Below are 14,819 nucleotides of genomic sequence, written 5' to 3' on the forward strand. Positions count from 1 at the left end.
ATAAAATGCCTATTTTCATAGTTTAAACCATAAATATGTCTTTTGCTGTCATTTTCTTTGGTATAAGTAGGGTAAATACAGTAATAATGTAATTTAATTTAATAAAAATACAGTAAAATGTATGGGTACTCACAGCAAAACAGAGGATTTAAGAGGAGAGGCTTCAAGAGGAGTTGTATCTTCTGACGGGTCTTCTTCTGGTGGGGTTTAGTGCTGGCTTTTGTTGATAGGCTGGAGGAACATTGTGATGGAAAGTTGCTATAGTTGTTTCTTCATGGTGGCGAGGAGAGTTTTATATGTCTGAATGGCAGCATCAATGCCATTATTAACTTTAAGAGCCCGAACCATATAGGGATCCCATGCTTCAATCATCTCTTGCAAGTCCTTCGCAGTCCTAACAATCTGGAACAGACGTTCCAATGTCAGGCCCTGCTCCTCCTCCTCTTGCTCTTGATTTTTTGCTTCCTCCTCCTTTTCACTGGCAGATTTCGTTAACTCCAACAAATCCTCATCCATCAGGGAGTGGGCATTGCTGAGGTTGTTGACCTCCTCTTGAGTGATGTTGTCAAAACTTTCACACCAAGTATCTTTGCCAGTCTCATGGCCTTGTCGACAGCCTTGTGCTGAATTTCTTCAGGTGAGAAGCCCTTGTAGTCATGGACACACTCTGGCCACAGCTTCTTCCAGCATGTGTTGAGGGTTTCCTTTTTCATCTCCTTAAGAGCAGCTTGGATGAGTGACAGGCACGTTGCGATCCTAAAGTTTCGCCAATAACCCTTTAATGTAAAATTCTCGTCCATGTCCATTGCATCCACAAGGCGTTGGAGAAAATTCTAGGTATAAAGAGCCTTGAAGGCATGGATCACACTTTGGTCCATAGGTTGGATGAGAGAGGTGGTGTTGGAAGGGAGGAATTCAGTCTGGACTCCCTCGTAATACAAATCCAAAGGGTGGCCGCCAGCATTATCCATAATGAGCAACACCTTGAAGCCCATGCCCAAGTTGTGGAGATATTCCTTGGTTTGAGGGATGAAACACTGGTGAAACCAGTTTGAAGTTAGGATTTTGGTAATCCAGGTCTTAGGGTTGTCCATAGACAGGCAGCAGATTTTTGTTTTTGAGGGCCCTAGGGTTCGCTGATTTGTAGATGAGGCCTGGTTTCTCCAAGTAACCAGGAGCACTGTCACATAATGAGAGTCACTCTGCCCTTCCGTGCCTTAAACCCTGGAGCTTTGGCTTCATCCTTCATGATGTAAGTTCTGTACGGCATCTTCTTCTAGAACAAGCCAGTCTCATTCATGTTGAAGCTTGTATCCCTTCTCCTGTATGACGTGCCTGGTCTCAGGGTACTTCTCCGTGGCTTCTTTGTTGGCACATGCTGCCTCTCCGTGTAGAGAAACACTTTTAATATTGAATCATTTCTGAAAATGATCAAACCATTCCTTACTGGCTTGAAAATTTTCAGGCTCCAGTGCTGTTGATGGTCCTGCTTGCGGTTCTTCAGTACCTTCTGCAATGTCTCCTGTAGCAAACTGCTGGTACAATTTACGTGCTTTCTCACGGATGATGTTACCGTCCAAGGGGATGTTCTTCTTCCTGCAGTCAGTGATCCACAATGCCAAGGCAGATTCCATCCTGACAAAATTCTTATTTCTTACAGTTGTTACCTTTTTGGCACTATCACAGAAACTTACTGATACGATACGCCTGATTGCTGCCTCAGTACTTTCATTGATGCCATAATGGCACGCTACTGCAGCATAACTTTTTAGTTCCCGGAGCAAATCCAGTAGTTCAACTTTCTCCTGGAGTGTTTTAAATTTCTTCTGGAGCTTAGGTTCATTGCCAGAAGCCTTAGAAGTGCAGGGCATTTGGGCGGCACCTTAGGGCTTCAAGAAGAACAAAACAGAGAACACAGTGAACACCAGAAATGTGTCACAGGGCAGCAACCAATCAGTGGTTTCCGCAAAATTGTGGGGGTTTCCACGAACAATTAGTTCGGTTCCAAGGAAAATTCTGCGAAATACTGAGGCCACGAACGCTGAACCGCAACTTCACGGGGGTATACAGTAGTTAGAATACCAACAGAACTATTCCAAGCTGCAGAAAATGAATCAGTCCAAATGCTATGGAAAATAAAACAATATAGAAATACTGGAGAACAACAATGGCCCACATACTGGAAATGTTCAATATATATTCTAATCCTCAAGAAAGGAGATGCAAAAGAGTGCAGCAACCATAGGACCATTACACTGATTTCCCACAAAAGAGATTGTATTGCAGTGATTTTCTGCATTTATTGCAATGAAGAATATTACTCTGTATGAAGCAAAAATGCCCGTCAAAACAGGAAAAGGCAATAGAAGTCATACTCCAAATATACATTGGCTACTGGAGTGCACCAAAGAATTTCAGAGCATCAGTCTATGCTTTATAGACTGTAGCAAAGCCTTTGACTGTGTGGGTCACAAGAAGTTATGAATGATGCTGAAAGAAATGGGTGTGCCTCAGCACTTTCTTGTCCTGATGTGTAACCTGTATCGTGGAAAAGATGCTTTGTTAAGCTAGATTAGGGAGAAACAGAATAGTTTCTTATAGGCAAAGGTGATAAATAAGGATGTATTCTGTCTTGCTATTTGTTCAATGTGTATTCAGAACAAATCATAGAGGAAGGAGTGAAAATTGGCAGAAGATGCATCAGTAATTTAAAATATGCAGACGATACTGGCAGAAAGCAGCAATGACTTAAAACAACTTCTGACAGAAGTGAAAGAAGAAAAGTGCAAAAGCAGGACCGGAGCTGAAAATTAAGAAAACAAAAAAAAAATCATGATCATAGAAGAATCACATAACATTATTGTTAACAAAGAAAAGATTAAAACTGTGAAAGATTTTACAAACTTTGGCTCAGTCATCAATTCAAAGAGAGACTACAGCCAAGAAATTCAAAGAAGACTGAGACTTGGAAAGGCAGCAATGAAGGAACTAGAAAAGTTCATCAAGTGTAAGGATGTTTCACTGGAGACCAAGGTCAAAACCCTCCATACTGTTTGTATTCCCAACCATGATGTATGGGTGTGAAAGCTGGACAGTGAAGAGAGCCAACAGAAAGAAAATTGATGAGTTCAAAACGAGGTGCTAGAGGACAGTTTTGCGAATACCCAGGACAGAAAGACGATCAAGCCAGAGCTTTTCTGGAAGCAAAAATGACAAAACTGAGGCTGCCATACTTCAGGCACATTATGAGAAGGCAAAACTCATTGCAGAAGACAGTTATGCTAGGGAAAGTTGAAGGCAGAAGAAGAAAAGGAAGAGCAAATATGAGACAGATTCAATCCATAAAGGGAACCACAGCCTTGAATTTAGTAGAGCTGAGTGGGGCTGCTGTGAACAAGACATTTTGGAGGGCTTTCATTCATAGGATCACCATTAAGTTGGGGATGACAGCATGTAACAACATTACATATGTGTAAGGGTCAGTTCAGTTGTACTGGTTGGACATTATGTGAACAACCCTTAGCCTTGATTGCCCTTGCAAATTCCATTTCCCAATAACTTCTGATTTAATGACATACTATAGTTTGTTTGCAAAACAGAACCAGAATCCAGTTTACTGTGATTTGTAGCTATGGTCTGTATGCAAACTATGGTGTGCACAAACTATACTTTGCCCAATTTGGAAGTAAAAGTTTGTTGCAAAACTACATTAACTGCAAAATCACAACTGGAACAAGATGAGAGGAGAGATGCAAGTTCACAAGACTAATACTTGATCCCAGAGCCATGATTTGGCATTACGTCAAAACTAGCACTCCTTCCTACCATTCTGAATTCTGCAAGTCTACCATCCTCATTCACCCAAACACAGGACTCCTTCCTTTCTTTAAAGGGTACATGGTCATGACATCTTTCACTTGGATAATAATTTCACTATTAATTATTATTTCTAATAATTTATAATAACTATTAATAATTATTTCACTAATAAAGGTCATCAAAAAATTCCGTCTTTCCTTAAACAACTGTGCATATATTGGGAGATGTAGCCTTTTAAATTCAAGTCCCATGACATGACAAGAAGATTGCACCTAATAAGAGTCCTTTGTCAGCACATTAAAAAGTTAATGAACCCTAACATGGAAAGGCTGTACATCCCTGAAGTTTTGACAGGTATTCTTGTTTGAACAAAAATGCATCTTGCATATATATTCACATAATGATCTATACCAGTGATTCCTAACTTGGTGTACATGTACCCCCAGGGGAATGAACCAGCACACAGAAACAAACAGAGTAAGTCAGAAGGGGACTCCTGGGTCATCCAATCTGACCCCCGGCTCCAGCCTGCTCCACTCATGACATGTCTACCATGTGCATGTCCAGTCTATCCTTAAACACCCTCACTGTTGGGACTTCAACCAACTCCTGTGGACATTTAGGGGTATGCAACCAATTGAATAATGGCGGAAATAACAGCAACTACGTATATTAACTGCAAGCATTTTGTTAATATGAAGGGTACAATTTATGGAAATTGCCAGGTGAAAAAAAGTTGGCAACCACTGGTCTATACTGTCTACAGAAGCGTTTGACCAGATGTTTTGTCACCCACAGCAAATGTATACACTATGTGTTTACTAAAATGGGGACAGATACTTCTAAACTGAGGTAAATACGCTCAAACATTTATTTGACATCCAAACCATAGACTTTAATTTTACAGATGTAGATTCTTAAAACACATGCTAGCACATTCTTTACAGATAAGCAATATGGTTTGATCAGTATAGCTACTTCCCAGCACATGGGCTGGTATACTAGTTGCAAGAGGCCTAGCTTAGGAGACAGGAAAATATTGTGGAAACTAGCATTTACAAAATGAAAAAGAGTAAGAAGGCAGAGCAGGGAACTGGAAGAGTATACAACCTAGGAAGCTTGGTTGGAATTAGGGCAGTAGTGGGCAAATTTGCATGATCCAGGAGCCACTTCCCTCTCTATGGGTCACATTCCTGCACCACGCTGCAGCCAAAATTCATACTGTTTTCAGGCTAAATTAATCACTTCTAAACTTTCACAAAGAGTCCGGTACTTTGCTGCCATACAGCCAAATTTCAACAGCACAGCTGGAGTAGCATCAGAGGTGGGGGCTACATAGGGAAAAGAAAAGAAATGAAACATGAGCTGCTAAAATTACCTGGCTTCACAAGAAGCACAACTCAAAGGATTTTATTTTCAGGTCCTTTGCAAAAATTAGGGAAAATGCTATGAGCACAGACTATCCAATGGTTTCTTAGACTTAGTTCCAAATTTAAAAATGGACCAACAATCTCAGTTCACCCTGGCCAGAATAAAGGCATTTGGAAGGGCAATGATGGAGAAACTCAACAGAGGATAAGCTGTTATTGGGAACCCTGGAGGCACCACAATTTAAATAAGAAACAGATTTAGAAGGAGAGCTATGCCAAGGGGGCTTCTCCCTCCAAGATTCCAATTAAAGTTAGAAATTTTGCATTTCGCTCAAGACTTTTTCATCAACTCCTTGGTGCTCTAAGCAATTTGCAGAACTAATTCCTCATCTGCACTCCTGCATAGGTTAAAGTTCCCTTCCAGGCACCAGAATGGTTGGGTGGGGTTGGTAGTTTGTCTTACATTATGTGCAGAACCTCTGGACTCTATGATAGGGTTCACACAAAATGTTAAGCCAAAGTGATTTATAAGCCATGGTGATTTATTGCGTTCTCCAAGGAGGTAAACCTTTATTTCTGGATGTATCAGGTAAAGAGAACTATCTTGGACATGCAAGGCAGGAAAGAAGGAAAAGTAGAGGAAGTGCTAGGAAAGAGATATGAAGAGATATTTATTCCAATAATAAAATCAGTTGGAATCAGGGTTATTCTCAAAGCTGAGACAAACCACATGAGGAGTGCTTAAGCAGGAAGAACATAGCTGGGAAACAGCTGCAGGGTTTGAAATACAGAGCTGGCTGGATCAAAGTCTAGGCCCAGGATCAACTAAAACAAAGGGAAAATCATTTGCTTTTGGCAACTGAAGAAAAAAGTGCAGAAAGCTCCTTTGGCTCTTTATTCACATTTCGTCCAGCAAGCCATACAGGTTGACAAAGCTCCATATTCAGAGCAAAAGGTGTCATCACAGGTCAAGGGCAATCAGGTACCTCTTGCCTGGCAGACCTGTCCGGAAGGTGGGAATTTTTCCGTATTTTGCCTCAATGCATTCAAAGTATTCTTGTGAGTTCATGAGTGAGAGCAAGCATGTGGGCCTGGCACCCGCAGAAATGAGTGGGTGCACAAATGCAGAAGAGGCAGGGCCAAGGCCATCACAGACGGGTAGGAGGGGAAATGCACCACCAGGACTATTTAGCCTGTGAGGCCTTGGGTCATCTGCCTAAGGGCATCACTTGTTTGGGAACTGCTCAGGGCAGGAAACTGTGTGTGTGGGTGGGGACAGTTCGGTTTGGCTTTGGAGGACAGAAGGTAAGTGTGGAAGGACTGAATAGTGTAGTGTTCAGTACGGACTAATGAAGAGGTGAATTGGGAGAATGCTGTGCAAGCTGGATTGGTGCTGAAGCAACATGTAATTTGGTTATTATAAGACTGAAGGTAAGTCAGGAAGCTTAAGGGTTAGTTGGTTGGTTAACTAAGAACGATGATAAGATTGGGAAGGCTGTAAGATGTGTGGTGGGTTTTTTGTTTTGTTTATTTGTTTTCCTTTGTTTTTATGTTTGTTGGCAATCTTTTGGAAGTATGGAGCAGTTTCTATTACAGTGGTCATGAGTATGGGGAGATATGGCAATGGGGGTTGGACAGGCCAAAGAAGGAGAAGAGAAGACAGGTATCTTATTACTGTCCCCTCTTCTGGTCCTTTCCCTAGCCAGATGGTCCCTGATAACCATGCCAGGTCACTCTCAGGCCTGGTGGTGCTGCACTAAAGAGTAGGTCAACACATAATAAAATCTCACCAATCCATGGTTTAATCATGGGTGAGGGAGCTGACCTGGCCTGTATCACTGAGACCTGGGTGGGAGAAATTGGAGGAGGGGGTGTCACTCTTTCCCAGATGTGCCCACCTTAGTACTCAGGGCAGCATCAACATCGCCTGGAGGGTTGCATTGGCTCCCAGTTCCAGTCTGGGTCAATGCAAAGTTTTGTCTTTGACATAAAGCTTGGGACCAGGGTACTGTAGGGAGCATCTCTCTTCAATCCATTTAGATCTTCCTCTGAAGTCCTCCTCTGAATACTCCCTGCAGTGAGATCAAGGGGGAAAGGGCTAGTGCGGGGGGCATTTTCTGCATTAGCACCCAGATTCTGGAATTTACTCTCTGACATCAACTTTGCTTTCTTTTAGACACCAGGTAAAAACTTGTTAGTTGAAACAAGCTTTTGGTTAATTTAAATTGTATTTTGTTATTGATGTTTACTTAATTTTGGTTGTTAATTTATTTGATTGTATTGGTCCTGTTGTGTACTTTTTATTATGTAAGATATTTTAATAATATATCCATTTATTGTTTTTATCCATCTTATTGATTGCATTTATATGCTGCTTTCAGCATTTGTAAGCCACCCAGAGAACCCTCAGGTTATGGGGCAGCACAAAAGTAGAAATAAATAAATAAATAAATAAGTGCAGGTATACAGTATTGAAAAAAATGTTGTAAATTGCTTCTTATGCTTGGCTTAAAGTATGTGAGTTTCATTTTCTGATCATCTTTAATTTTAATTTAAGTCCAACAGAAAATAATGCGGATATTTAAAGGTGACATATCAGTACTTCATTGTCTTCTGAAGTTCTCTGAAAATGGGATGCTAGGAGAATGTAGTCCAGTGCCTGCTTATTATATTAAAAACACTTTAATCCAAGGTGAATTAGACGCAACAGGTCCATGTACAGGGGCAGAGCTGGCTGACCATTTGTTGAGTTTCCAGTTCCAGTTCCTGATGGAGCACAAGACTTAGGTGAAACAGAGGGAAAACGTGTTGTTTGAGGTGTTAAAGAGCTCACTGGAGAAGGTGAAAACATTTGGTCTAAAGAAATGGGTTCCTGTGACTATCTCTAGGGAAATACCCAAGCATTGAGACACCAGTTGCCAAACACAATACTTAGTTCCCTAGAGATAGCCATGACTATCTCTAACAAAGAGCCATGAATAGCTCTAGAAAATCTCTATCTTTAGAGAAAAGCCATGAATATCTCTAGGGAATGACGTGGTGCATTTGGCTACACATCATCAGTGGTTGAGGAGTTCCTTAGAGATATAAATGACTTTTCGTTAGAGATATTCATGTGGAGTTTATGGCATTCTTAAGTATTGGTTTTGTGTAACCCAGAAGTTCATAACCCAGGTACTAACTGTATTTATAAAGAACTATAACTGTTCACAGTACTTTACAGGTTTTCAGAACAGGAAAAAACAGAGGTAACAATCTTGTCTAACTCAGGAGTTATATAAACAAGTTCTTTATATAACACAAAATAAGTAACAGGAGGTGTATATATTGCAGAAGGTTATCACAAGGACCAGGAGAGAAAGGTGTAATACAGTGGTACCTTGGCTCACAAACTTAATCCGTTCCAGGACTCTGGTCGTGACCCAAACTGGTCATGAGCCAAGTTAAATTTCTCCATAAGGTTCAATGTAAATAAGGTTAATCTGTTCTGTAACTATTTTTTAAATCAGAAAAATGTGAAGCAAAGTGACAAAGAACAACAAAGATTGCGGCCATCTCTCCCAATACCCTGAGCATGAGCACGGCCATCTTCCCGCCCCCACCCCAGCACAACTGCGATTGCGCCCATCATCCCTGCATGCACCCATCGTCCCAGTGCGCTGGGGAGGATGGAGACAGGCGTGAACACGGGCATGCTCGTGCAGGAAAGGGGTGCGATCTCAGCCATCTTCCCCTCCCCCCGCTCCCAGCATGATCGTGGCCATCTCCCCACTTGGGAGTGGGTGGGGAGACGGCCGTGATCATGGTTGCCACCCAATGTGGAATTCGTGCCCCTAGTCAAAATTTTTATGACATTTTTTTCGTGATCCGATTTGGTTGTGAACTGAGGCGTTTGTGAGCCAAGCTACCACCATAATTCCAAAATCATTTATCATTCACGTAACACTTAAACACTTTCTAAACATTACTAAGCTCCTTTAGGGGTGTTTTTCACCTTACTTTTTGCTACAGAAATGAATGTTGCTCAGATTAAAAAAAAAAACCCTGCTACATAGTGGCCCTGTCAACCATGGTTCTCCCACCTTATCCACATGTCAAACCACGAGTTCATCCACCTTCTGAGAAGACTGGACATCATCTCCCTGACCAAGGAACATCCAGCCATCAAGACCTTCTGACAGACAGCATCTTTCACGAAGACAAGGCAGTTCTCCAACCAGATCAGGTGTTCCTGCCAAAAGTTGCCTCCAAATTCCACCTAAGCCAAGACATTGTATTGCCAGCATTCTTCCCAAAACCATCCACTCCCATGAAATTGGCCCTACACACCCTAGATGTTCAATGAATATCATTTTATTTGTCACGTATTAACCATCTCGCTGTTCCCAGAAACTCTTTGTTACTTACAGTGAACAGTCCAGGGGCAAACCCATCAGTTCTCAGCAACTCACCCACTGGATCATAGAGACTGTTAAACTAGAGTACCAGTGAGCTGGACTACAGCTCCTGGAATTACCCAAGAGCACATTCCACCAGATAAGTGGTGATCTTCATAGCACTACATGCCAGCTTCCCACTGCAAGATCTCTGCCAAGCAGCAACATGGTCCATGCCTTTGACCTTTGTGAGACATTACTGGCCCAATGTCCGCACCAGTCAAGACTGTTCTTTTGACTGAGCAGTCCTCTCTGTAGTCCTATGATGACAATAATGCTCACCTCCATACTGGGGCAAGCTTGCTAATCACACATTTGTGATACACAGAGACCACAAAGAAGAAAGTAAGGTTACATACTTGTAACTGATATTATTGAAATGGTCATCTGGCTTTCATTCGACCCACCCACTGACCCTACATTGCTGTAGACATTCTTCGGTCACTATCCAGACCCTTCCTTCCCAAATCGGTACAGATCAGACCATTCCTCAGGCCAAAATGTTGCTCTCATTTGAACCGTGTAAAACTGAGAAAACTCATTCGATCTAGGAGCCCTTCCCAATTTATAGTAGAAGGAGAAGTGGCAGGTTTCCCTGCAAAAATGGAAATTAGCTAGGAAAAATCTTCCCCAAAACAAGCATCATGCAGCCACAAAACCCCATATGTGTGATGAACAGATACCACTTGAGGAATGTCAATTACAGTCAAGCAACCTTACTTTTTTCCAGGAGGAAATGTGGAGATCTCTTCCACCAAAGTGTGGGAAGATGACAGCATGCACACGGAATGCAGGGTATCAAATTCAATGTGGTATCTACTCTCCATGATGAAGAGACCCACCAATCCAATGTCATGGCTTCCCATTCAGGAAGCTATCTTGAGGTAGCCTTCAAACCAAAGTGGCACTGAGGAAGGTGTACTGGTTTGCACAAAGAGTCAGCGTTATCATCTCCTGGTATCCAGCTACTTTTTGTTTGTTGGCTGGAATCAAGAGGGTGTGTCCTGATGGAGTTGTTGGGGCAGTTGGTGCTGGCACAAAGGCTTACTGAAGTGGCTTTGGTTATGGAAAGAGGGTGGACCCCAAGGCCACTTACATGCTCTAGATGGTTGAGCTGATCCAAAGTCTATCCTCCTTGCTGTTGCTGTCACCTTTTGCACAATGTTGAGTTTTTCATTGGTCTGTACAGTGAAGGGCCCTTCAACATCAAAGGGCATTTCCTCAATGCAGGACTGTGCCTCTTGCAAAAGGCTCACTGCTTGGAGCCAGGCATGTCTCTGGATCATCACTGTGCTGACAAGAGCCCTGGAGTTACAGACCACATGGTGACATGCAGTGTTTATCTGTTGCCTGGACAACTGAAGGGCTTCTGTCTGGAATACCCTAGTTCTCAGTGTTATTTGGGGAAAAATTTGGCTAGGGCACTCATCTTTTCCCACAGAAAGACCTGGTATCTTCCTACAGTGGCTTTGTAAAAATTGGAGAGAAGCAGACCTAATCCCATTGCTGCATGGGATTCTTCACCACTGCATCCAGGTGCTATGCTTCGTGGTCTGCCGGGGTGGTGCGCTCTTGCTGTAATTGTCCCTCTATGATGATGGAGTTCAGTCACGGATGGCACAGCAGGATCCTTATCCCTATTCTGAACACTTTACAGGCTCTTCAAAAAGTGGGATGTTGGCTGCAGCTCTGTCAGGGCCTTCCACAGTTCCTTCATGGAGTGAAGGAACGTGGGGAGGAATGGAATGGCCACTGGCACAGAGTCCTCTGTGTAGACTGGGTCTTCTGAAGACTCAATGAATTGTGAGTCTCCAGTCTGAGTGACATCACTATTCAGAGAACCTATTCAGAGAACCTTCCCAGATCTTCAGAGGGGGATCCCAGACCTTGTAATGAAATGATGTTGTGGGGGATGTTGAAACTGAGTCCTCAGAGTGGAGTTAGATCAGATTCAGAGGCATAATCAGTGGGTCTGAAGATGGAGAACAGCTGGATGGCGAAGACAGTCTTTGCGATGGCGTGGGCTGTTGGGAAGTGGATGATGAACAGATGGGAGCAGGAGCCTGGATGTTGGGACCAGAGGTGGAGTCAGTTGTGAGACCAATTGTGGAGCTGGCATAGATTAATAGCTGGAGCCACTGGTGGAATGGGCAACTTAATGCTCACTAAAGGTGCTGATGGAGAGCAGTGTCGGGCCTGTTTTGAGGGCTTTTCTTTACCCTTCTTGATTTCCATCTTAGCACTGTCTGACATTTTGTGGGACTTGTCTACTTTTTTGGCATTTCCTTTTGCATAGACACTTAGTTGATGAAACAGCTAGTGGAGCCTCAGCATAATGAAGCTTCACACTGATGGCGCATGAGAGAAAAGGCAGGAGCCCAGGAGGAAAAAGGGCAATCCTGAGGCTTAGTGGTGACTGATTATACCACCATAAGGGTGTGGCTCCACATTTCAGTCGTCCTGCAAGCCTGCTGGGTAAAGGCCTGGCAATGGGGGCAAGAGTCCACTTGGTGGTCTTTACCGAGACAAAATAGGCAAAGAGAATGCCCATCCATGGAGGGCATTTGTGTGCCTCAATGGACACATTTCCAGAAAGCCTCTGTGAGGAAGAGGTGGAAGAAAGGAACGTGGAAAAAGAGGTGGACAAAATAAATGGGGGAGGAGGAGTTAGTGATGTGTTTTTCTAAATAATAGGTAAAAGTGGGCATGAAATTGAAGAAAAATAGCTAGAAGTGGTAAATTAAAGAAACATATGCAAGTTTAGAAGTTTCTAGATGCTAAGGGGAAACATTAGGAATGCAGAGAGATAGAAACCTGAGGCACCCAAAATGGTGGCTGGAAAATAACTGGGGAAAATGGCAGGAGCCCCTCCTATTTATACTAGAGGGAGAAGGGGCGGAGCTCCCACCAAAAATGGAGCTTAACTAATAGAATCTTTCTGACAACATGCACCATGCAGGAACAGAGCCCCATATGTGTGATGCACAGAGACCGTAAAGAAGAACTGAAACATCTAACTGAAGCACCATTCATGACATATGGATAGATGGAAATCTGAAAATCAGGAGTCATGGTAGATGACTTTTTATAGGATTCTAAGCAGTTGCCTTTTTTCCTGAAATGAAGGGCAGAGTTGTGAGGTTTCACCATCAGTGAATATCAATGATCAGAAGACACAATATAAAACAGGGGCGGACGACAAGTAGCTGACAGTCACCATGCTCTCTCAAATCTGCTCTGGAAGACTAGATATGCAAAGCAGTGTGGAAGGCTGCAGGGGCAAGGGAAGCAGGAGACAGTTCTGCTGCATTACTAAATTTCCACTACAGCAAAGTTGGATTTAAAGCTTGTTTAGGAAACTAGTGATGCCACACAGACTCTACTTTATTGGAACCTGAAATGTGTAACAGGAAAGAGCAATACTATTTGCAACTATACACCAGATATGAGCTCCACTTCTACTGCTGATGCTTTGCATGCCTTAAAACTGATATTAAAACTGCTCAGCTAAGATATTGCCTGTTTTGTTTTGAAACTGTCTGTAATACGGCCTATTTCCCAGTCAAAAATGCACTAATTTTATGGATGTAGGTAAATGAAAGGACAGTATACAGATAATTTTATGTCTGTGAAGTAAATGGAAGAGAAATATGCACTATACTTCCCTTCAATTAATTTTAAGCCATAAAATTTGTGTCTTCCAGTTGTCTACCCAAAATGTGCAATCATAACGTTTAAACAAAGCACTCTTAGAGGTGGCAGAATGGGACAAAGAAAATGAGGCACCAGTACCAGTGAGAGTTATACCTCTTGCCCCAGTGTGGCAGGATTCATTCCATTCCATTTAGCTGACCTCTGAAAGGCTTTTTTTTTTTAACTATTGGCACTGGTGGTGACCTCACAGCATTTATTTCAGCAAACAAGAATGTGAGCAGGGAAGGGGAGATAAGATAGATTCTGCCATGCAAGAACTTGTGATTCTGGCTAGAACAACCCATGGGAGAACAGCCCATGGTAAGCTCAATTGTCTGCTGGCCTGGCCATGGGTTGTTCTGCAAACAGTCTACACAGCTTAGCTTAATCTGCAGGGCGGGCTGTCATGTTCTGTAAGCTCAATCAATATAAACAAAGAAACAAACAAGGGTAAGGCCAGAGGAGAAAGTAGACAGGATATTGCTGAGAAAGATGAAGGAGTATTCCTGTTACAGCAGGAAGTATACAACCTGGAAGTATTTGACATAAATTAAACCCTTTAAAATAAATATGTCAATAATTCCATGGGCAGAGAGGGTATGGTATTAGCATCTCCAGCGTTCACAAACACCACCCAAAGCATGGATGTGACATTTATGCAGCCATCACAGGATCTTAGTATCAAAGGTAAGAACATTGCTTTTATGCAGCAACACTTAATTGCTACTTAAATGCTGGGGGTTTCCATCCATGGAGGCAAGACCAGCAAGGAATGCAGCAGTGATCACAGCAAGCAAAACGGAAATTCTCCAAAACAGCTTACAGCTATTATCCCACTCCCAACTACATGCAGCAGCCATGGTAGAAGGTTCACAACTCTGTCAGATAACTGAGAATTATACCAATCACCTGAGATGTTTTTGAAGACTAAGCTCAAGCATAACTAAATGCAGTCCTTGCAACTCCTTAACGACAGACTATCCATATGTGGGACTGGGACTGGGAGAACAGGAACTGTGCAATTCATTTGCATTTCTTATCTGCCCAGAGATGTCTGCACAGCAGTCTGCTTCCAGGGGTTAATGACACTTGTTTAGACCAGAATAATTATACAAGCCCTTGCAAGATCAATTCCATGTGTTTATTGAACCAGGTTGACTAGCCGGCATCTAAACAAATGGCTCATAGTCTGCATATCAGTACACAAATTCAATTAATAAAAATAATATAACAAATGAAAACAGTATTTTTACCTGAGGTAGCACTGCTGGTCTTTGTCCAGCCAACCTCTGCAAGGAGCTGACCTGAGGAACTTTAATCGGCACTGCAGTAATGGTTCCCAAAGCCTGCAAGAAAAAATAAGTCAGGATTTGAAATGGTGTCACTTTATGGAAATCCATATCACCTCCCAACACACTGATCTCTCATATCAGCTACTCTAGACCCATTATTCATTATAGTTTGTGGGCTCAATTTCTCTTTCCCCTCCCCTCCCCTCCCC

The 14,819-nt window shown here is 42.5% G+C and overlaps 1 protein-coding gene across 1 annotated transcript in view; it reads right to left on the reverse strand.

The window, feature by feature from the left end:
- The window catches only part of PHF21B (PHD finger protein 21B), a 270,227-nt gene that overhangs the window by 52,948 nt on the left and 202,460 nt on the right, over window positions 1-14,819 (reverse strand). Inside the window, exon 3 of the mRNA XM_044450884.1 lies at window positions 14,572-14,664. Within this exon, the coding sequence (XP_044306819.1) occupies window positions 14,572-14,664 (93 nt within the window). The remainder of the gene's footprint in view (window positions 1-14,571; window positions 14,665-14,819) is intronic.

This window comes from Varanus komodoensis, unplaced genomic scaffold (assembly GCF_004798865.1).
Source record: "Varanus komodoensis strain SLA01 unplaced genomic scaffold, ASM479886v1 scaffold69, whole genome shotgun sequence".
NCBI lineage: Eukaryota > Metazoa > Chordata > Lepidosauria > Squamata > Varanidae > Varanus > Varanus komodoensis.